The sequence below is a fragment of the Propithecus coquereli genome, unplaced genomic scaffold (assembly GCF_000956105.1).
Source record: "Propithecus coquereli isolate 6110/MARCELLA unplaced genomic scaffold, Pcoq_1.0 Scaffold166, whole genome shotgun sequence".
Lineage (NCBI taxonomy): Eukaryota > Metazoa > Chordata > Mammalia > Primates > Indriidae > Propithecus > Propithecus coquereli.
Genome location: NW_012141191.1, coordinates 2,411,931 through 2,436,836, shown reverse-complemented (window position 1 = coordinate 2,436,836; position 24,906 = coordinate 2,411,931). Strand labels below are relative to the sequence as shown.

Sequence of the window (24,906 nt, the reverse complement as noted above, 5' to 3'; positions counted from 1 at the left end):
GGGAGAGGAGGGAAGCGGCCAATCTTCGTTAGCTATCGGGTAGCATGGGGGCACGGGAGGCAATTTTCTCCCCTTCGTCCTCCTCTTCCCCCCCCTCCCCTCCTCCCCCCCTAAGTCCGAGTTTCAAATATTTTAATAGGAGACTTAAAAGATATATTCTCTAAGAAAAGATGTTTCCACTTATGAAAATTCCACCCCATTCCTCAAGGAAAAATTCATACCCCGTGCCATCTCCTATATGAATATTGAGTTGGATTTGATTTTTTCTCCATTTGAACATGTTACAGTTTGCATATTTTGCATAGCTCAATATGTCACCCAACATACTCTGCAGTGATTCATTTGCATGTGAAGATGTCTCTTCTAATAGTAAAACTCCTTGACGGGAGGCTTGGAGGGTCAGTGTCTGATTCATTTTCCTGTGTCTCAGGGGCTATCCCAGAGGAAAAGCTCAGACACCGTGCTCTGAACTAACCATACAAACACACCAGGCAACGTAATCATGGGAACAGACATACATATTTAAACAACTCAGTTCTGAAATATTCATAACATCCATTAGAAAGAACATCCTTTTAAAAATCAAATAACAAAATAGTGTAAATAGCCACTAATCCGTGTTGAGCTATGCTAGGAGTGTTAGGAAGAATATCATTTTCACTTGTTAGCTTATCCATGAATCTTCTAAGTGAGAGTCCTGGTAAAACAAACAAACAAACAAACATAAAAACAAAACCCTGAGAGAGTAAAGCTGTGAAAATTATGTTAAATTGATTCCTATTGATATACAAAACTCCTCTGTGGGCCAGCCCTGGGCAAGAAGCTGAACTTCATGGTATGCCCCTCTGCCTGCTCAATCCTGTCATTGCCTCTTACCTAACCTCAGCGTCCTATCATGAGAACTTCACTTTGGGTATTGGACTGAACACTAAGCCTGGAGTGAAGCAGAGAACTCCCTGGTTTACAGTATTTAGGCTATACTTTCTTCTTTCGATATCGAACTCATTTCATAACAGAAGGACAAACAATAATCAATGTTTCGAGTTCCTGGAAATAGAAGACTGGTAAGAATTTCTTTTGAACTCATAGAATCCTTTGAGTTGGTTTCTATATGACAGGAAAGCAAAAGACAAAAATCACAGGCAAGTGATGTCTACTTAGCTGAGAGTAAAGCTGGGAGCCCAGTACTTGAACAGTCATTGAAAGAAAATTGCTCTGTAGATATTTGATTACTACAGGACGAACAGTAAAGAGCTGAGAGGCCATTCAAAGATTATGTCAGTTTACAGACTGAGTCAGGATTTCACATAACAATGTTAAGCATGGCCAGTCTGCAAACTTCACTGCTGAAAGGTGCCTATGTAGTTGTGTGCTGAATGTTTACCAATTCTAGGCATTTAGGAGAATTCTGAATGCAGGTCTTACTTAAACATCGTCCCAACTACAAACAAGAAAATAAAAAACATTGCGATAACATGTTATTTAAAACTAGTTGGTGCAGAATTACGTTTAGAATATCCCACTAACTCCAAACATGTCTACATGTACAGACTTTGAGCCCTGTAACAAGGTTGCCTTAACTTACTGCAGCATTACTTTTGCATGTCCCATTGGCGCTTTGGAGTCATGCTGGGGAAATAGGGCAAAAACATTTACAGGCATCCATTATATTGTCTGTTGCACATTAATAATGTTCTGCAGATAAGCACTTAACTGTAAGTGGGTTTGTAAAAATTGATTTGACACTATGCCTGTATCACAATACAGAAACTCATTTGGCAGATAAGAAAAACTCTTTGGAATTCAGAGTGAGGTGTGTCTTCTGTTGGTGCAGAGATGATTAATTAAATATTTTAGATAATGAATACATAATACCCTAGACTTTGCCATCACAGTTTATGTCCCAGATGGAAACATTTTACAAAAATTAAAGCTATTTGGCACCAAACTTGAAATTGTCTAAAGAACAGAGGCAGAGCTTCCAATTTAAAGCAATAGTCATTTCTTAAAGAATTATTGAATGTTTATATGGCAACTTGAGCTACTGAAAATATCTTGTAAAATTTTATTAGTCATGTTTACAAATTCTGTATCATCAACTATTAAATATCCCTACCTGTTTCTTATGTGTAAGTAATTCCTCTTGCTTGAGAAAAAACTGTACAGCTATCATTTAGGTAAATGAGGGAGAGAGAACCAGCCATCATGGACAGACAAGGGTAGGGGATGAGGTGGAAAAATATAAATGCATTTAACCTTAGCAGAAAATTATCTTAGGCATTGGTCTTATGTTGCCTGTCTGTGTCCCATTTCCAGTTACCTGTGTTAACTCCTCCAGTGAATATCCATGCTCCAGTTGTCATGGCTGCTTTGATGAGCCCTTTCCCAAAGACTTGCTTGAGTTTTGGCTGGAGTTCAAAGTTCTGCAGGCCCCCATGGACAGAGATGAGAAGCTTGGGAAGCTCCAATTGCCATTCCTTGGTCATCAGGTGTAGGAGGAGATCAGGTTTCGTATCGAAAGATACTCGCACATACTAGAAGAAGAAAGGCCGTGTATTAGGGAGATGAGGCAGGGCTGGCTGAGCCTGGTTGTCTTTACTGATTGCAATTATATGTGTAGTTACTTGACAAAAATGTCTCGTATAAAATAGATTTTTTTTTAAAAAGGGGTGATCATTTGCTTTACCAAAAGAGCCTTTATGAAACAAAGGGGTTCACCATTTTTAAAGGCTTTCTTGAAATTGTGACAGTTCACTTTAAAATTATTTGATTTTCTAAAATGTGGTGCAAGCATAACTTTTCCCAGATAGAGTTCTTTGCTCAAAGGAAATCATGTTTATATTTTGCCACTCTTTACATTTGTGCAATAGTTCAAATGTTTCTAATATTCTTAATATCCCCTTTTACTAACTGGATGCAGACATAATTGTTTCTGTGACCCTAATATTTTGAGAGGATTTGAAAAATTCTGCAATTCTACATAATGTAATGAGGATTTTAAAATAGGTAACAGTGAATTATGTTTATTCATATCTTAATAACTGCATACCAAATGTTTTCTTTTATCTCTTTTAAAAAAGACAAGTGACAAAAGGCAGGACCAATATTCCTGCACAATAGTTGAAAAATTGAAGTGTATAGCAGATAGCAAGGTGTTACCAGATGCAACTGGAAATAAAGTTATGATATACATATGTAAATGAAATACTATACTGTAAATACAATAATAAACATTATATAACCATATACATAGATACTCATTTAGGTCTCTAAATATATAAGTACATCAATTTAAAGTTGGAAACAACTAAAATACTAGACAAATACTAAAATCTTTTTGAAATAGGTTGCTGAGCTGACATAAAAAGAGGGAATATTCAGATTCCTAAACAAAGTAGAAGCTTAGAAGTTCAGAAGTTTAGGCAACACCTGAGGGTCTCTCCTAAATCCTGGAAGACCTTCAGCATCATCTGATTTAATGGCTTTACGCAGCATGGGGGAGTTTAATAGGGGACCCCACATAAAGCTGAGGTACTTCAAAGGGTGCCAGCCTCAAGTGTAATGAAGAAAAAAAATAAATAAGTCTGATGTACAGCAAGGAAATTTGCCTACCTCAACCTTGGCTGTGGGTGGATGGGGAAAAAAATTCCCCTCTGATTATTTTTAAACACAAGCAGGCCCTCAAACAGGCTTTGGTTCACATTTACACTATCAGTATGGTTTGAGAAATGCCAAGCAGAATGTTTAATACAAAATGATCCTGGCTGGGTAATGGCTCCAGATAATTGGCAGACACATATGCAAATCCTCTGTGGAAGGATGCGTCATGAACTCAGATCTAAAATAATGTCCATGGGGAAATAATCATTGCGTAGTAAAAAAATAAATAAAATAAAACCACAAATTACACAAGGAAATAAAGCAACATGAATGAGAACAAACAGAAACAATAGGCAGCAGAATAAGGTCCTCAAAGATACTGAAATGATCAGTTACAGAATATAAAATAGCTATGTTTAATATGTAAAAAATCATAAATGAGATGATTGAATATGTGAGTTAGGAACAAGAAACTATAAGGAATGACCATATACATTTGAAAAAGAACCAAACAGAATTTCTAGAAATTAAAATGTAACAATTTAAACAAAAATTACAATGGATAAATTAGACTAAAAGATCAGACATATTGACAATAAATCCAGAATATAAACAAAACGTAGCCTAGAAAAACCAAGGAGTTAAAAGCATGAAAGAAAAATGTAGAATCTTAGAGGAGATAATCAGAATTCTAGATAGAAATAAAAGAGATAATGGGAAAGAGGTCATCTTTGAAGTGATATTGGCTGAGTATTTCTCAGAATTATTGAAAGATACCAATTCTCGGATCCAGGAAATTCAATAAATCCCAAACAGGATAAATAAAAAGAAACCCTGCTCACCAGCACATCATAGATAACACCAAAGGGAGGAAAATCCCTCAAAAGTAGCTAGAAAAAAAAGACAGTCATTAGATTGAAGCGACAGTGAATGCCAGAAGCAGGATCTTCAATGTGTCAGGAGAAATTATCTGTCAGTCTAGAATTCTATATTCAGCAAAAATATCTTTCAAAAATGAGAGCAAATTATAGACATTTTCAGACTGCCAAAACTGAGAGGGTTTACCTCTAGCAGATTTCGCTGAAGGAAGATTTAAAGTATATATAGAAGGCAGAACTTACATGACCCAAAATGGATGATCTGGGGTATAAGGTAGGATAGAAAACTAAGATACTAGTAAATACATGGGAAATATAGAAAAGCATTAGTTGTATAATACAAAATGATAACAATAACATCTAATTTATTATAGAAAGTGATAGAAATAAAACACTGGACAATACAGCATATAAATTGGACAGTTGCATTGAGAACTATCATATTTTTAAGTCTATATATTGTGTGAGAGAGAAAAGAAAGGTATTGATTAACTCTGGAATTTGTTAAGTATTAATGTTGAAGTAGCATAAGCACAGAAGGAATAGACTTGCACGTAATCATACAAACATGCTTCCGGATGTATAAATAAATAACATTATCCAGGAGATGACAATTTATTGCTATATTTTTGGGTCTGGCAGACCCCATTGTTGCAAAGCCTCAAAAATTATTTGTCTACTCTTTTGTTAAAGTATACTTGCAACATATTTAGCTGAAACATGAGGCAAGAAAATACGTAAAATATGAAAGCAGCTTAATTAAATAAATTGCATAATCAGAATACATCAAAGAGCTGAAGTTTCCTATATGCATATACCAGGCATCCAAAGTGCTGGAATCCAATACAACAGGTTCTATATTGATTTATCTAGCAAAAAATGGTTCCAGAATGGAAAGAGTAAATGTTGGTAGTTTTAGCTAAGTACATTATAGCAATAGAATTTAACTAGCTTTTACAATATGAAAAATGGCATATTTTGTGCACAAAATCTCATGCAAAAAGCAAGAATTTTCAGATGTCTGTCAACAGAAATTCTCAACAATGAATATTTTTGTGCCATGCAAGGAGCCTCGGGTCTGGAGAGAGGATATGATAGTATTGCAGGCAAACACAGTGTTTCTTAAATAAAAGCTTCTTTTTATTACTCTTCATTGAGTGACTCTTTGTTTGACAAATATCTAGATAAACAAAGCTGTAAGATAAAGAATAAAGGAAGAAAAATTAATTAATGAAAGGGGCAATAGAAAACTTTTAGAAGTGATGGATACATTTGTGACCTTGATTGTGGTGATGGTTTCACAGGTGTGTACTTATCGCCAAATTTATCAAGTTGCACACATCAATTATGAATAGCTTTTGTAAGTCAATCAAATCTCAATAAAGTGGTTCAAGAAAAAGATGAACGAATAAGATTTTTTTTCTGTGTATGCACTAGTACTTGAGTAGTGTAGTTTAGCTACCTGAGTAGTTAAAATTTGGGTGCTCTGCTGAATTGAATTTATATCATTTGACTAATTCCAGAAAGGGATATTTAATGAAATAAAGTAGAACTGGAACTCACAGGCTTCCAAACTGTACAAACCAGGATACTTAGTGTGAGAAATGTTAAGAAATTGCATGTCAAGGTGCTATTCTCTTACTCACCAACTTTAATGTATCACTTAAAAAACCCCAATTAATAAGGACCTATGTTCTTCTAAGGTGAGATATAAATTACACTGTTCTGAAATATAGGGAAGCGTCTAAAGTATAAATTATTTGCCCCTTGCAAGACTACAGAAGGATTTCTACCATTTCTGAAGTATTGTGCAGAGGTAGTTTCAATGATTAGAGAATGCATATGTGAAAACAGTATAATATTTTGAAAAACAAGAAAAGTAGTTATGATTGTGGCTTCTGGAACCTCCAAATTCTCCTATTAGCTTCCCCATCTGTACATTTCATTTAGCTGGGTAAATAATGTGAGATTCAGAGCCATCGTTAGTACCAGGAACAGACATGCAAACATTATTAACTCACATAGTGTGAAGGGAGATTACAATTCATACTAAATGACTACAGATATTGTGTAATAATTTCAGCAGGCTTAAGTAGCTACGTGACATATTATGGCGTTCAATTATTCATACTAATTGGTATTAATAATAATGTAAATGCATTTTTAGAAATAATCATCCTTTGGTAAATAATTTACTTTGGTGCTTCTAATGTTATGCCTACAATGTGACAGGAAGGAAAAAAAGGGGTCTATTTATTGGTCATGTGAGCAATTCACAGGAAAATGAGTAACAGATTACTGAATACGTTGAAATTCCTTTTGAAGTAGCCTACCTTATGGAAAGCCATGTTCATTATCAAAGCATGCTTGGTACTCAGCTAGTAAGTGATCCAGGGAGTGAACGAATGGATGACCTCTGAGATCCCATTGAGCCCAGCTTCGTGTCTTACCGATGAAGAAAGGGAGGTACTCGGTGTCTGGCCCTGGTAGGGTCATACTGCTCGTGGGCTCTTTTCACATTTTTCTCTCTGCTTACAATTCCTTAATTCCACTGACAAAAAAACCCCCAAAACAATAAAAACAAAATAACCAAAAAACAAGAACCCTGTGTGTCCACCGTGTTCCAGGCACGTACACACCATGTGCTTTACACACGCCATTTCATGTACTCCTCCCGACAGCAGCGAGATTGGCACCATCCATGTTATACCAATGGGGACAGAAAGGCTCCCTCATGTTCTCAAGTTCACTCTGCTAGCAAGGGAGATCGTGATGACAGTACTCACACCCCAGGTCCGTCTGACTCCACAGCCCTGTCTCTTGACCTCAGAGATGTGAAAACCTCTCTCCTTGTGTACTTCATCTTTTCCTTTACCTCTGACTGGTCAGTCTCCAAGTCTTAATGATCCGCTTCTCAAAATGGTGCTTTCAACCAGCCCCTTCCCTCTGTCCCTTCAGTTGCCATGTCAAGGATACCTTTTCTTTCCTAAAACGTCAGTTTGAATTACTGCAGTGGCCTCCTACTAACTTCTCTATGAGATGCCAATAGGCAGACTTCTTTCTCCAATCCCTTTTTGATCATATTATTTCTCAAGTCAAATCCTTTCATCCGATGTAAACTCCATTATGACCATCAGGCTCCCCTGTAATTTGGCATTATCCGACCCACTCAGAGGTTTTTCCCCATGTCTCTCTGCATTTGGCCAGTGCTTCCCCAAATCCTAGATAATCCAGTCTCTCCCCTTTCGTCTACAGAAATCATTCTTGTCTTTCAAAGGTTTTTGTTTCATCTGGCGTGACATCTGAGAACGCACGCTCATGCTGATGCAATACAACTCTTCATCAAGCCCAGGGTGGTAGTTTTTTTTTTCTGGTTGTCTCTCCCATGGGTCAGTTCAATCTCCCCATGTTGCAAAATCTTTGAGGGGAGGGACTGTGTTTGACTTGACCATGTTTTTTGGTAAGCCTTCAGGACTGGCTATGAAGTAGTTACAATCTTGGAAATAAAAGGGAGCTTAGAGATATCTCAGCAATCACAGGGCTCTAGAGATCAACTAGTTCCATTCTTGGGCTTCATAGAAGATGACACAGAGACCCAGGGAAAGCGAGTGATATATAATAATGTTTTGTGATCTGAAATGTTTCAAAATGTGGTCACTTATTAATATGACAAGTGACTCAACCTGCAGTAAAACTGCTCATCCCCCAAAGTGATAAACACATGTATAATGGACTGAGGTGATCAGGTGACACCTGCTATGGCCAGGCACCTGGGACCCTACAGGAAAGTGAAGCCAAAAGGTGGCCGAGGTAATGACTATGGGCACTCCTGTGGTGGGCCATGACAAGAGCAAAGAAGTTGACCATGGCCAAGACACCTGCAGAAGCTCTGCCCATGAGAACTCTGATGCCTCCTCCCCATCAGCAGCCTGCCAGTTGATCAGGCAGTTTGCTGGTCTCCTGCACTGTTCCTGTGGGTCTGTTCCCTTCTCTCTTATTTCTGCCTGTGTATGTTGAATATATGTGCATGATGGTGTGTGAAAGCCTTGCCGTAAACCGTGAATTCGAAAGCAGTTAATTGGTCACTGGGTCATTGTGAAATTTCCTGCCCCTGCAATTGGAGTTAGCATAACTAGGCTGATTCAAAACCTACATGATAGTGAGGGACTGGGATCCCAGAGCTAGTTATCCAATAATCATCTAATCCATTATTAAAGCTATATTATTAAAATTCCAATTAGCTCTAGAAGCTCTAGATTGCGCTGTGCTTCTCAAACTTGAATGTGCACAGAACTCACGTGGTGACCTTGTCAAAAAATGCATGTTCTAATCCAATAGGTCTTAGGTGGGGCTTGAGGTTCTGCATTTCTAAGGAGCTCCCCAGGAACCACATGAGCAGTGAGAATTATAACGCTTCCCCAGACCAAACACCCCAAGTGGTGTGTCTTGTGTTTGCTATTGAGTCAAAGAAAGAACACTCACTATTTTACATGAAAATCAAAGGGAAGCTTGAGGAAATAATGGAAGAATTATGCAGGCCCTATAAATGTGAAAGTGCAGCAATTGACAAGCTACTCAAGGTATCTGCCATAACTAGCCCCTTTCGATTAGGACTAATTAGTATAGAAAGGAACGTTTGATTACCTATAGGCCACATCTAATTACCCAGAAGCTGGCAAACAATACAAACATGGGTGGCTCTGGCCCTTGGATGTCGCCCATTATTTGTGATTTATTGTGCTCTTCTCTTAGAGAAAAAAAAGCAAGATAAAATAAAGTATTTAAATGAATCCATTTGCTACTTTTTTCTTTTTTGGTTGTTATTGTTGAGCAATTTAAATAGATGGCTTTGGAGATAAGAGAATAATTACCAAGGGATAAAGTAACACTTTGAGATTGTCTGAAGAATTCAATTTTAAATTACATTTTATACCCATAAAAATCAGGTGCTTCAGTAAGCTCTTCAGGTATTTTAAAACAGCAGTTAACTCAAGTGCTGAATCAGCAGCTTCACACTCATAAATGGTTGCGCCCAGAGCAATTAATAAATTCCTGCTAAGCAAGTCCATGCGATTGCACATTAGGAGCTACTTTGGTTGTCAAAACAAGCAATTTGACTGTCACCTGTGAGTCTATTAATTGCTAAGGGATCACCTTACAAATAACAACTCTTCCTAATGGGCATACTAAATTTTGTCATGTAGGCATTACTCTGATGTATTGCTTTTATTTGGAGATTTTCCAGACATGCGCAGCACCAGACAGTGGCACTGTAAGCCATTTGGCCAATTTGAGCAGCCTCTCTTGTTACAGGGGGGTGATCCCGACCAGCCCACAGGACACTGTGGATTAAATTGTAGAACATACCAGGTATGGCAGAAAAACAATAAACGCAAATTGGATGAAGGTTACATTCACATTTTATATGACTCCTGTGTACAACAGGTCCAAGTAAATTGCCTTTAGCTCTTTTACTGATATATCTTTCAAAATAGCGTTCGTTTCTCAATTCGGAATATCTGGGGAGTGACTAGGGCAGGTGTTTATAAAAGTACCTGCCGTGGGCTACCTAATCCTTTCTTCACCTGTAGGCCTTTAGTTCCCCAATTTATCATTTCAAGAGATAAACTGAGTTCAAATAAGTTACCTATGCCTGGAATTATCTACTCTTTTTCCTTTCTATCATTACAGCCTCTGCTTGGCAGCAGGAAGCCCCTGGGATGTGCTAATGACATTTGGAATAGCATCTTAAGAATGTTCTGTATAAAATAGACACTAGCTCTAGTTGAAACTTACTATTGTTTGATCTGCTGTTAGGTGCTTTGGAGGCCAATGCATCAGCGTCATTTTCATGAGAAAAAATATTTTGAGTTCCAAACAACAAACTTAGAAATGAAATTCTGTGAGACTAATAATAGCAAACAGATTTTCTTTCATTCCAATGGCAGAGGGCTTCAGTAACTAAAACTCCTGCATTTTTCCTCTGCCTAGTGCCAAAGGCCTTTTTGCTTACTGCGTTTTTTACTAAGGCCAATCTTACTGCTTCATCATCAGAAATGTCACTACTCACCTATCAAAGCAGAATTCAACTGTTTTATGGCCTCACTCTGCACTAAACTTGGAGCTCACAGAGCAGTCACAAGCCAGATAGAGAGTCCTTTCCTCTTCACCACACCCCCAGTGGGCAAAGGCTGGAGGGTGGAGAACAGCCATTACTACTTGGAACAGATGGGGGCTGTTACACTGAGAAAAAAGTAATAATAATCTTCCTTAGGCATTCTGAACTTGAGTTTTTCTAGAGTGATTTAGCTTTGTTAATTCATCAGTCATCTCTTTAGCCCTAAATTTTAACCCATGTAATTTTGTCCAGCTGTTTTAACGAAAATGTCTTCATGAAAATGTTTTAATGAAAATGCAAAAGAATTGCAGAACAATAAATCTGGCTACACTCTTGGAAATGTTAAAGGACAAGTCCTCTTCCTCATACTGCAAAGCCACCTTTAATTCTTGGAAATGGTCACTTGGATATGTTAAGCAGTATTCTAAATAATGGAACTACCATTGCTAAATCTATTTGAAAGGTATATTTAATGCCTTTCTCCCCAGCCCATAGTGGGAAATTTGTCTCATTTTCCTTTTTGTTGAGAAAATCGTGACAAGCGCCATTCCATTTTCTAGTTCTTTATAGCCACATTTAAAATGAGCACTTGTAATTAACACAGTGGTTAAGAAGAACATGTCACATCAGACTGCTAAGACAATTTTGCTTATACTAGCTTTTTAAGCTCATGAAGCCTTTTGTTCTGCAGTGAGAGTTTAATGCCTGTGATGGTTTGATATGAAATCTCCCCAGAAAGAAAATATTTGTAATAACATTCACTGTTATTAAATTCCTAGTTTGATGACCCACAAAACTTTGGAAGCCAAAGTCCTATTGGAATTTACTCCACATTGTTCTTGCAATTTCTCAAAGTTAGATATCAGGTATTCACAGGGGATGCTGACAAGCCAAAGCTGGAGGTTTAGAAATAGTATAAAACTTCAATGAGCATATGAACAGGTCCTAGGGCGTATCCTACGAATTTTCTATCAGAATTATTTAGCATAAAATATTCTAGAGGCAAAGAAATGGGATGGTTTCTTGGAAGAGAATTGGTTCTTCCTTCTTTAGAAATCTATGATTAGGATCAGAAATATAAGTGATAAATTTCAGTTTTATTCTCAGTTTCAGAAAGGCCTTCCAAAGATACTGCCAATTCAGTGGTCTTGAGATTACAAGGTGAAAACTGGAAATCAAGGGAGCAATTACAAAACCTCTCAAAAACCTTACTATACATATGTATAGCTGCTTGCTTAGCTTTAGTCTCCTGATCAGCTATTTTGGTTTGTGATTGGGATTCATTTAATTTCCTATTCGGTGTGTGTCAGTCAATGATGATTCTCAGATCAAATCTGCATAATGCAAAAATAGGTAATTTTTAAAATTTCAAATTCAATCCCAGAGCATTATAAGAGTATAAGGCTAGATGCCATGCTGCTGACAGCCTCGCTCTGCCTGGTGTCCCCACTTAGCTTCCCCCACCCCCTCTCTCCGCACATCGACAGTGCTCAGAGAATAAAGCTTTCATCCTGGCAGACTGAATAGTTAGAGCTTTAAGTGCAAAAATGAGGGCTAGGAGTAATTATCTAAATCATATGAAAACTATAATAAGGCACTCAACCTGATCTAATAAGCAGAGTAAATGACAAGGGAAAACTGGAAGAGAATTATATGAGTGACTTGAAAGGTTTAAATACAAGTCCTTAATTATGTTATACTTACCTGGCCTACAAGTCAGCTTAGCATTAATTGGAAGAGATGATTAGTAAGCAAATAAGTTTCTGTCTATAATCAAGCCCGGTACTGCTTCCAGTTCTAAATAATCTACGGCCTGAGCCCCAGACAAAGAAGAGTCTTTGAGAAACAATACAGTGTCTTCTGATGGGGCCATCTTATTGTTGCTCTTTAAGGTGGTTCTGAAAAGTTACCTGGATTCCGTTCTAGTAAAATAACACCTAAATCAGAGCTTTAGGATCTTAGTATCTTCTTTCTTTGTCCCTCTGTTCTGACATTTAGGGGGCATCCAAATGAACTTGCCAGGTCCTCTGATAGTCCAAAAATGGCTTTTTGGGGCTTGCAATTTGGTAGGATGTGGCTCAGTACTGAGAAGGAAGTCAGAACCCTTCGCTTACTGTCGGCTTTGAATGTCTTTTTCCTGTGTCGCAATTTTTCTTTGTCAAGTCCTGGTTTCATTGCTATTTCACTGGGCTTGTCAAGTCTGGGAATTGAGGATCAAACATCACAAAGTACTCAGAAGAGCTCAGAAAATGGTTCTATTAACCTAAGACAGAAGTTTACAAAGACCTCTTCCTGCTCGCAACTTAAGAGTTTAACCTCATCAAACAATAGTGATTTTGTAATTCTACTATAAAGTTTTCAAAACCCGTATAAAAGAGCTAGAAATGTAGTAGTAATGATCTTCCTTCCAATTACCTACACATATATTCCCCAACAAAACACCTACTACAGCCTGCATTGGGCATCCGCGATAAAGAATAAATAGAACTGAGAGGGAGTCCTGAGAAGACCGGGTTCAAGAACTATATTGTTAAATAATTGAGTGACTCTGGGGAAATAATTTAACTTCTCTGGGCTCCAGTTGCCTCATCTATAAAACAGGTAGAGGTATTTGGATTAATTAGTGATTTTTAAGCCTGGATGAACAGTACAATAATCTGGGTAACTTTCGAGAAACTTCGGATGCTCGGATTCTATCTCAGATCAATTAATGAGACCCTCTGGAAGTGAGTCTTGGACACGGGTATTTGTGCGCCAGTCCAAAGGTTTCTGAGCTAAGAACTGCTACATCTGGTTCTTCGAGTGCCTTCAGTGGCTAAAATTCTGTGACATATTCCTGTACCTACTATGCGGTAAAAGAGATACAAGCAGTGTTCCGGAGCAGAGATATATATGGCTCTCATGCGGCTGACAACATTTTAATAATGACTATGATTTCTTTTTTCTTCAACTATATTCTCTCCCAAAACTCCCACAGACTACCTCATATTGTGTCCAGACCACACTGGCATTTTGAAGATACAAGGGCTTTATCTTAGGCTGCTTTGAAGGCAAAAAATTAATGTTGCGTCTTATTTTTAAAAAAAATTAATAGAAGTCAAGTGGCCTCTAGAGTTTTTTGGCCACTCTGTTAAAAATGATTTAAACTTTCAAGAATTCTTGTCGGAAGCAGGGGACCAAAGGCATATTAAGTTTGGCCTGGCTGACAAATCTTGGTGAATGATTAACCATGTCTTCCCTGTGGAAAGGCTGGGACTCTAAGCAGACTGGTTGCTGACTTTCCCTCGTCCAAAATGCCTGCCTGTTTCTTCGAGAGGACGACAGGTAAAGAAGGCACAGGCGGGCACAAAACAACACGCTGCCTGGTAAAATGAGACCACTGACCCCTGGACAACTCCACCCCTTTGTCTAGACAGGAGACACAGAATAATTCAAGGGCAAGTTTTCAAAGTACACAAAATGCTCATTTGTTTCTGGATAAATAGCTGGGACTTCCACTTGTTCATATTTCATTGTAATAAAAGGAAAAATCGTTCTCATTTGGTTGCTTCAACTCAGAAAGAAAGGCTTGCCCTCATAGTGACTGCTCTGTGACCATATGGGGTGGCCCTATCCTCTGAGACCTAACCTCAGAGCTGGCTTCGTGGGCATGTGAGTAGTCGCACTGCTCAGAGGGCAGTGCGAGGAGTTCATTGCTGTGCACTTGCTGTCTTAACATTCTTAATATTTTTATCCTTGAACTTGGTAAACGAAGTCTTATGGGACAGTGGAGCACGTGTAAGGGGCTTGGAACCTCCGCTCGCATGTAGTTCCTGGCCCCTCTTCCCTGCTGGCTTCCCAGGATGGCTAGGGTCAGGGTTGGGCACGTGGCCTGCAGCATTTCAGGGCAAGAAGGAAGCATCTATCTCTTCCTTGGGTGGCAGTGCCATGGTGTGTTTCGTGGGCAACTTGGCAGGAAGTTCACCCCCCTCAGATACTGAGCACCTTAGAATGGAGGTGATAATTCCGTGTTGGGGGAGGGCCACCCATCCACTGAGAGTTGGAGCTGCCAGCCGTGGGAAGGGGGAATTGAGTTTCCTGTCCCTGCCAGGGGTTCTACATTCTCATTTTGCACTGGGCTCCACAAAGTTTGTGGTCGACATTGCCTAACCTGATCACCAACAGACAGCTCTGGGTTCCGTAGAGCCTTGTGGGGCCTGAGGACAGCTGTCAACGTTCAGTGTCCACATGTATCTCCTCTTTGGAGCAGAGTGAACGATATATCTGTCTCTTAGAGTCTTCCCTTCCACTGTAAAAATAGCATAATATACATATAGCACCTATTTGCTGTGTGACATGGTATAAATTACTTCACTTTTCTGGGCCTCTGTATGTTACTCTGTCATGTAGGAATAATGCTGCTACTATCACAAAAATAAAATGAGATAATGCAGATAAGTACTTGCCACAGTGTCAGGGACATAGTAGATGTTCAATGAATTTTAGTTGCTATTATTATTGTGATTATCATTAGCATTTGCTACAGATTCTGAAAGCAATTGCAAAAATATTTTGACTAATACCTTGAAGGATACACGTTCTAATAAATCCATTTGGAGTTTCAGTCTCTAGGGTTTCTTAGTGTCTCTCAAATTCACAAGACATTTTCAAGAGGGGGGGGAAAGAAGTTCAGATAGAGAAAAATTATATAATGAGAAGCGATCTTGGCTTTGTCCATCATAATGGCACACCCACAGCAGCTGTTTAATTGTCGAGATGTACACAGGTAACAGTATCTTACTTTCTGTTTGGTGGAATGAATAGATGCAGGAGATTGACTTAATGGGGAAGTCAAAGTATGTAATGTGGTGATTCACAGACCACCTGTCTGCATCAGTGATGGGCTGGTGTTCACAGCACCATCCTTCTGTGAGTGACTGTCACCAATGTCCTTGTTCAATAAAACAGAGCAGCAGCTTGCTGACTTATGCAGCCGGGTACTCCTATGGAAATCTTCTAATGTGTCTTTAGACTCCCAGGAATTGAAGAAACTTCACTGCTCCATCTCTATTATTTTCATAAATAGTTATTATTTTCATAAATATCTTGAGCACCAGCTGCATACCGGGTGCTTTTCATTTTCTCTTTAATCTTTATAAACATCAAGTAAGGCAACTATGCCTGCTTTATAGATAAGAAAACTTGAGGCTTAGCCAAGTTAAATGGTTTAATAACCAAGACTTTCTAGTTAGACATTGAGAAAGTGAGGGTTTAGATCCAGTTCTGTCTGACTTCAAGATTATGCATATTATTTTAATTGATCACAAAGCCTCTCTCTTAGCTATAGCAAGTTAACTCTTGGTAAAAGTAGTAACAAACACTTATTTAGCTTTAACAGGTGCTATTTTAAGCACTTAACATATATTGACTCATTTAATCCTTGAGACAGTTCTATGAAGTAGGAATTTGCCCCTTTTACTAGTGAGGAAACTGAGGCGCTGGGAAGCTAAGTAAACTCGACCAAGTCACACAGCCAGTAAGTGACAGAGCCAGGCTATAAATAAAATGCAATGTGGCCTTAGATTCTGTGGACAACCAGTAGGCTAAGGGGTCAGAGCTTCTGGAATTATTTAAAAATGTTAACTGAAAAAGTATAATTTGACTTTCTCAAATAATATACCAAGACATATACATCTAAATGAGTGTCCTTCAAAGTATTAGCCAAAATGTTTTTGCAATTCTTTCAGAGCCAGAAGCAAATAATAATGATGATAGTAATATAAATAGCAGCTAAATTAATTTTACATTTATTATGTGCCCAGTACTGTGCCATAGGTTTTAAATATGTCATCTCATTTAAGGTTTATGATAGTAGTGTCAACGATCTATAGGACAGAATAAGTTATGAGGCTCAGAAAATTTAAGTAACTTTCTCTGTGTCACAGCATTTATGCGATGGTTAAACTTGGACTATCTGAATCCAGAATCCACCCTCTTCACTACTAAACTAATACTTCATTTTTAAAGATATTTTCAAGGACGGAAAATTTTATCTTTAGAGAATAGCCTGGACTTATAAAAATTAGCAGAAGTTATTTGTGGCTAAGCTCTAAGTTTTGTGAATTTCAGGTACTTGAGATTAACTTTCCATTAAAACTATTATTTAATGAAAATATAGACTGCTTTTCTCTTGTGATCTATAAATTATCTGAAATAAGTCCCCAAAAGACAGACCAATGCACGTTTGGACAATGGCAGCATCGTGGTAATTAGAGTCTTTCAAGGTACTGACTTTGGAGGGATGTTCTTACTTACAAGCTTATTCGTGTTCCATATTTGACACGAAATATTAACAGTGAAAATGAGGACCACATGCTTATCATATACCTATGAGGCTTACGGCAATGCTTGCAGGCACCATTCAAGCATCCTGGGGAGGCACTGGGGGTGCCACTCTGTAATGACTATTGCCAGGAAACCTCTTCCTCATTGGGAACACTTTTTTTATAGGGAGAATTTGCATGACTTTTAACGCATAGTTCCAGAGAATCTAATTGTATGGGCTTCAATCCCATACTGTGAATAGTGACTGTATGAGTTGGGGACACTTACTGAACTTGTGTGGGCAAATAGATCCCTTGAGTGAGGAACCTGACAAATCTCCATTTCCCTTGGTTCTATATAATAGGCCAAGATTAACTAACCCATCCTTTGGTTTTCCAAGCCTTGCTGGAGGTTGCAAATAGCATTTTTTTTCCTAAATATAGTTCAAAATTGCTTTTAATTTAATATATATCTCAAAATTAATTTACTTAGAGAAGAACTATGAGCATAACTCAGTCAGCCATTCTTGGTAAAGGAATTACTGCAGTGGGGGGAGGGGGAAGAGGAGAGAGGAAGGGAAGGAGAGGTGAGAAAAGAGAAGAAGAAGTGGCTTTATTGCACATTTTTAGACTGCAACTAGTGACAGATGACTCCCCTTGTATTTTGCAGTATGTTTCTCTAAGCAAAATTTCTTCTCCAAACTCACAAAACTCCATGGCATGCATAAGAACAGCCACCTCCTACTGCTCTGCCCTTAGCTAACTCACTGTCTTCTAACCGTTACAAGCAAGCTTGTTGGACTACAGCATTTCTAGAATTCCCAAAACACATGCTGTATTTTTCTCCTGGCAAAATCTGTCAGCCAAATAGGGAACAGTCCATGATGAAAGCTGAAATTTGGAAGTGACAACAATTAGAAATAAAACTTGTATATTTCCTAAAACCCCCTTTCTTCCCCCAAAATACTTTTCATATAGAACCTTTCTATTCAGAGCATTATTGAACATTGAGCATTATTGGAGAAAATTTGCTCAATTTGGATGGTAAGATCTCTCTTAGAACAGGGAAGGAAATAGGCAGAGATGATCATTTCTACCTTGAAATGAGAGAAATGCTAGTTACCAATAGAACAAACACAGAAACCTAAGGGTAACATGTTTTTCACCAAAGGAAAAATAAAAGGAGTTAGGAAAATATGTCATAGTGATTGAAACTCAGAAAATAACATAAGAAACAGTGGGTAACTATAAAAAGCTATTCCTTTTATAAGTAATAATAATAGTCACTGTGTTTGATATCATACTCGTTATTTAAGAAATTCTGGGAGGTTTTCTTTCCCCTGTTTTACAGAGGAATAGCTGTGACCCACAGGAGCAAGGTACTCAGAGTAGGTCACCCCGTATCAGAAAACGGCAGAGTTGAGATTAGGCCCAAAGACCAAATCCTGGGCTGTTCACTACTCCTTTGTAGGACTTGCAAGAGCATCTGGGAATGGCTTTCTGATTACCATGGCTTTGTTGGAATGGCCACCTCCTTGGAACTCAATGGTCCCGAAAGCATCCGTCGGGCTGAGTTGAGTGTGTTTGCTGATGGACCACTTCTCGGACTGGATGTCATTTCTGGAGAGGCGACTTTCATTTTTCTCATTCTGAAGCACAGAAATACTGGGAGTGAGACCAACATGCTGGCCTATCAGACGCCCACAGCAGCACCTGTAACAGAAGAGGTAAAAGTGAACTCCTGGTATTAGCCACAACTGGAATTGAAGACAACCTGCGGGAGAAATCTATGATCTGTACTGAGCCATTTCAGTCAATTCTTAGGTGGAAATTTCATTATGTGGCTGTAACACGCAAATGGTAAACTCAGCCTTTCTGTGACATACATATCCTTCCTTTTCTCCTCCCTCCCTGTTTTCCTTTAGCTGTCTAAGCTGGAACATGCCTCCTGCCCTTCTCCACCCACCCCTTTTGCACCTGGCATGTTGTTCAGGATTGGATACCTGCAAACAAAAGGTCTCTAGATTTTTCTACTTCGTACTCCTCCCATCTATCAAATCTTGCAGGAAGGACACTGAAGAGCTTTGAGGGAAGAACTTTAACATGCACATTTAAATGAGGAATCTCACTTATATGTGAGTCACAACTGAACTTGTCTCTTGCCAATTGACATTCGCTGTCAAACATCCAATTCTGAGAATAAAAATCTGCAGGCTCAAGGTTTCTTGAAGAAACAATGAAAAAAAATATTCATGAGATATCTGAAAACTCAAACTTTGCTCCTTCTATCATGAAAACGTCCTTCATACATTACTACTACCACTATTATGACTATTAGTAATAATAGTTACAGTATACAGCTATAATTTATTAAACACTAACAATTTAGCAACCATTTTATGGATGAAATACTGTAGTTTTGAAGGTTAGGTAATTTGCTCAAGGTTACACAGCTAGTCTCAAAAACTCCACAGTCTATATTTTAAACTGCTTTACTAAATTGCCTGTTCATAAAGGCATTGCCAGACATACATATACTGCTTCATCGTAAATGCTTCCCACCTATGTCTTGTTGATCTTCAGGAAGGTAAAGAACGTACTAAAAATGTGCTTGAATGGGCATCTCAAGGTCTATAGTCTAGTTAACAATCTGCTAGACATATTTTATTTAAAATTCTCTTTTTTCCTACAGAGGATGTTGGTACAAATTAAGCATTTGGATGAAATGCTTAGAAGAGTAAACCAGTAACCATGACAAAAAAATATAACCCACTGTTATATACAGTGATTAATTCCTTCTGCAATGGTGTATATGTTATTCTGTATGGGTTGTTAGACTAAGACTTAACTTCAGGCATGGCATACTATATACTGTGTATACATAAGATTGCTTCAAAGATGTCCAGCAACAATTCAAAAAAGATCTTTAATTTGACAGTGTTTTCCTCCCAACGGGAATTATTCTTGTAGTTTATTCTTATAATCACTGCTTCATGTTCTTGATACATTAGAGACAGCAAGATTACCTATGGGGGTCTTTGGTGCTGGGTATGATGTGAACACATTCTCTTTTATAAAATGCTCTTTCTATCCAGGATTTCTGAGCCTGAAAAAAAAAAAAAATAAAAGAGGAAAGGTGAATATAACCTGTAAATATTTTTGACTAGAAAGCAAAATTTCATAATCACATAATGAACTAGTGTATCACAAATTGAATTGAAATTGTGATTATTTCAGGCATAAACACTGCATATAACAAAACTGATAACTCCCAGAACCTGCTGATTAGTTTATTTAACATTTTAATATTGAAAATTCAAGGAAAACGGCCATAGTAAAAAAAAATATTAGTGATGGAATCATACACAAATTCAAAATGATTTTTGAAGGACAGAAATACAATGAATGCTATTTGCAGAGAAAATAAATTTGGAGGGATAGAATAGTATGTTTATAACCTTATCGAAAACAAATATTCAGTAGTGGGAAGAAATACATCTAAATAAGTACAAGGTTTCACGGCTGACACTTCCATTAGATTTTTCCTCGTAGAAGGAAAGAAAAATTGCAGGGGACTTGCATAACTCAAAAGCCCTAATCTATCACCATGATTTTTCTAAAATCCAAATTAGCAGTGCTCAGGTACAGAGGGGAAAAAAAGGAAATGGAAACATAAGGAAGATAAATGTCTTTTTCATAGTCCATAATTTCACAGGTAATATCTTTAGAAGGAAGAAAGACAACACATTTTTCCTTTTTGCATCTCGCACGCCTTTAAGCACAGCATACACAATTTCTTAGAATGGGCATCGTTGGGACTATCCTCCCAGAAGTGCTGCCACTGAGATTAGGTTCCCACATGGACACAGGATGTTCCGGCAAACTGTGCGATCTTTGTTCCAAAGCAGTGTCCATCCTTCATTCCTTCACCCCTTTCTTTACCACACCTGAAATAGTGGAGGAGTCTCCCATGAAATCCAATAAACTGCTCAAAAGATTCCTTCTCTGAACACTTAAGATGGAAGTTGCTAGAGCAACCTGTAATGTTATTTCTATATGATACCATCTCTGTAAGTCAGCATCAGTACTAAATTCATACTCTCAAAATACATATAGGGCTAAAGCACAACTGAACTGTTTCCTTGGTCTGTCTCGATGGCCGGTGTTAACTGTTACAAGTCCCCATTTTGGGCCATAATTGTTCTCGACTCTGCCAAAGACTCACATATCTACAAAAGCTGTGCTCAGTTCTGGTTGGCCCTCAACTCCTCAGTCTCCCCCCTCCCTCCTCTCTCACAAGGGATGTCTATGCAAGTGTGTGGCCCTGAAGGTCGTAGTTGTCTCATATTCCTGAAGATGCACATTTCACAAGTAGCAACATGAGGGATGGTTGAGGGACACCTGTTTCAGGTGTGGTCACAATCGGGTCCATAATTTCTGGGTGTTCATTGTTGTCCCCAAGAAAAAGAGCACCCATCCTGCCTCAGAGATCCTCGGGTCCAGGTGGGCCTCTGCGTCCTCACACTACAAAGGTAACATTTGCAGTTTTATTTGTCAGCTAAACATGAAAAAAATCCAATGTCTATTCTCAAAGGCTGTTCTTTTCAAACTCAGAAAAAAACCAGTGGCTATATCTTTGCAACAGAAATGAGCTTAGCAGCATAGATAACCAATCTTTATCTTTGTAAAAATCCTGTAAGCTAAGCTATTCATAGGCTGTGATTTTCTCTAGACACTGAATACTTTCATTGATAATATCTCTTGGCAGAAAGACGGTAAAATGTTCCTCACTGGACATCTGAAACCACCTTTTCCCACACCTTGGGGAGCGAAAAAGGGAGAATGTCCTTTTCTTTCTGTGTCCCACTTTGGCCAGTATTCAGAAGGATCTTTTGAGGGAGCACCTGGGAATTTCAGGGAGTGCTGACCAATACTTCCCAAGAGAAAATGGGACACACTGTATCACCGATACAATATGAGGTCTGCAGTTAGAAAAAGTGGTTGTGAATGGGACTCTGTGGCATGGAGAAAGTCACATAATTTCTTGGGTCCTCAGTTTTCCTCATCTATAAAATGGGCACAACAGTAATACCTAACACACAATGTTGTAATTACTTTGGGGGTACTACGTTTTCGCTTCAAGAAGAGGGACCCTTCCTGGGTTGATTCTGGTACTAAAAGTTCAGATGAAGATTCATACGAGGGTACTATGAAATTGCTGTAGCAAACCTGACCCAAACTGATCTTCCTTTGTGTTGGAAATGATAGGTGCCCAGAAGGCCTGGTTGGCCACTAACAAGGAATATAGAAAAGTTATTTAATTTCTCTGAACCTCTTCTCTAACATGTGGGTAATCATAGTCACTTTGAAAAGTTGTTGTGATAATCACACCAGATGATTCAGGTAAAGTACCTGACCTATAGCAGGAGCTCAGCAGGTGACAACAATGGCTAACATTCAGTAAGGGCATGCTCAGTGCTTGGAGTTGTGCCATAGGTGTATTATCTCCACGCATCCTTGTCAGAACTCTGTGAGGGAAGGACTGTTATTATATCCATTTTTCCAATGAAGAAATTGAGGCAGAGAGATGCAGCAAGTAAGTTTTAAAGCCAAGGTTTGAAGTTGAGCAGTCTGACTCCACTCTGCTAAACTGCCCCTCCACATTAGGTGTCATTGATATTAAATACCCTTGGTAAGGGCAGTGCCATCTGAGCATGCCCGGGAATACTTTGGCATTTGGACAGAGTTGGACTTGTCTTAGAACTCGTTTACACTTGTATCTTTCTCATCATTCCCCACTTCCAGTCCTCAAAGTGCATGAATGAACAAACACTCTGTCATCTGTTCTTCCTCTCTCCCTGGGGTAAAGGATGAGGCTAGGACGTCAGGAAGACATCAGACTAGGAGAAAGAAGTAAAGCCATTATGATGGCTGCAGCAAAGAAATATAATCACAAGACTCCTAATTTTAGGAGTCATGGGAGGCCATGACAAATGGATTAAACGTTTCAAGGACACCTTCCTTATTTATCTTGCTCATGGATCCCAGCGTCCACTGGGAAGGCCCTGGAAGTCTGAGTCAGATGGTGTGTGGTAAGAATTACTACATATGGATTGCCAACTTGTTTGTTAGCCTTTAAATACAAAGCAATTTGACTTGTGTACAGTTTGGCAACTTAATTACCTTCCCAAAGGGAAAAAGCTACCTCATTGTTAGCAAAAAGATTGAGGATCCAGTTTCTATGTCTTATTATTAGCAGATTAATCATTTGCCTTGCTAAGGCACAGGAAATTGGGAGGGGGGAAAAAAAGAGAAACGTAACATTAAAAAATCTTTCCATCGGTTGTAATTAAATTGGATTCTTTTTTTGAGAAGGAAAGTATAATATATAATAGAAAGAATGCACGTATAACACGTGAATTAGGAATTCTACAAAATAGCATGCGTAATTTACTATGCTCTATTGTGGCCTTTGCTTTAGTGTGCTTTTATTCAGGTCTTTAATCTGTACGAACAGATAATAGATTTTTTAAATTATCTTCTTCGATAGGGCATATCTGATGCATAATCATGGTTTAACTTGTTCCCTTACCTGATTTCCTTTTCTTTTGTTCAAAGGCTTTGAACTACTCTGCATGAAGCGTTATATTTTTCTTCCACACCCAATCAAGTTAGTCCAGAATGGTTATCCTCATTATTAGAAAGCATGAAATAGTTTTGATATGCTGCATTTCTAGCTGACCCTTTCGTTCTCTCCAAATACAAAACTTTAATAGACATTGTGTCCTAAAATCTTTTCTTTAAAAATATGCTTAGGAAGCCTCATGTATTCTTAGAAAAGACGGCTTCTACAGGCCCTAGAAAATCACTTTTGCACGTTCTTTTCTGAAGGTAGAATGGTCACATAACCCCGACTGAGTTTGTGAAGGGCTGTTTTCTTTCCTGTCTGTCTGCATTATCGGTCAAGTGTGATGTGTAATAGGGAAGTGTTTTTCAAAGGCTAATAATTAAAAGACATCATATTCAAAACAAAAATGAGGACACTCACATTAAACAAAGTATAATGATTACCCTTGAGGAATAAAGCAACTACTAATTTTGAAAGTTAAACATACAGTCAATAAAGCATCAAAATGATAGAAACAAAAAAATCTGTAAATAATGCTTTAAAAAGAAAAAAAAATCAGTCACTTCATTTAAGCAGGTTTCTACTCTTTTTTTACAAAGTCTCTGCTACCAACGTTAGTCCCCAAACTACTTTGAATCTTTTTACTATGCGGTCCCCACCAGCTACAGAATCAAGAGCTTCTCTAGGTAGGAATGGTTTACAAGTACATACACAGAGCGTGTGTTAAACCTGTCTCTGAAAAGCCTTGAAAAGTGCTACTGCAATCCCCTCTTTAGCAGGGAGAGTTAACAGAAGGACAACAAACCAGACTAGTAATCTCAAGATTAGAAAATACAGTCCACTAACTTTATAGGAACAAATTACAAGGAGCATTTCACCAGGCTTCTCATTGCCACACTCTCTTGTTTCAAAAGTATACCCTGTCTTCATCAGAGCAGAACACCAAAGACCCAAAGGTACTGAATGCATATGTTCATTTTGCCCTTTCCCCCAACACCTCGCTGAGTGTTTTGGTCTTTGGTCTTCCTCTAGGTCCCCAGATCCAACAATGAGAAGTCGAACAAGAGAAAAGTTAGCTGAAATCATTTTACCTGACCACTGACTCTGGGTGCTGGCAAAGGCAGTCCCCCGAGCAGCTCCTGTTGCTTTCATTTTGCTGCGGCTGGGCTGGCCATCCCGTTAATAATGCTCTTATGACCGCCCACTGGAAAAAAAGTCACTTGCCCGGCTCTTCCCCCAAGAGACGTTTCAAGTAAGCAATGAACTTGGGCAGATTAGCCCCTTGGAATGTGCTGCTTCGGGATTAGCCTCACTAAGAATCCCATGGACATTCCCCCCCAGCCCTCAAACACTGCTTGATTTGAACACCTAATCTGACGC

The 24,906-nt window shown here is 38.5% G+C and overlaps 1 protein-coding gene across 1 annotated transcript in view; it reads right to left on the bottom strand.

Annotated features, from left to right (window-relative positions):
- The window catches only part of TRPM3 (transient receptor potential cation channel, subfamily M, member 3), a 338,389-nt gene extending 313,715 nt beyond the window's left edge, over window positions 1–24,674 (bottom strand). Inside the window, exons 1-4 of the mRNA XM_012641622.1 lie at window positions 24,618–24,674; window positions 19,925–20,004; window positions 18,407–18,611; window positions 2,321–2,534 (exon numbers count right to left, since the gene is read on the bottom strand). Of these exons, the coding sequence (XP_012497076.1) occupies window positions 2,321–2,534; window positions 18,407–18,409 (217 nt within the window). The 5' untranslated portion in view covers window positions 18,410–18,611; window positions 19,925–20,004; window positions 24,618–24,674. The remainder of the gene's footprint in view (window positions 1–2,320; window positions 2,535–18,406; window positions 18,612–19,924; window positions 20,005–24,617) is intronic.
- Between the last annotated feature and the right edge of the window lie 232 nt (window positions 24,675–24,906).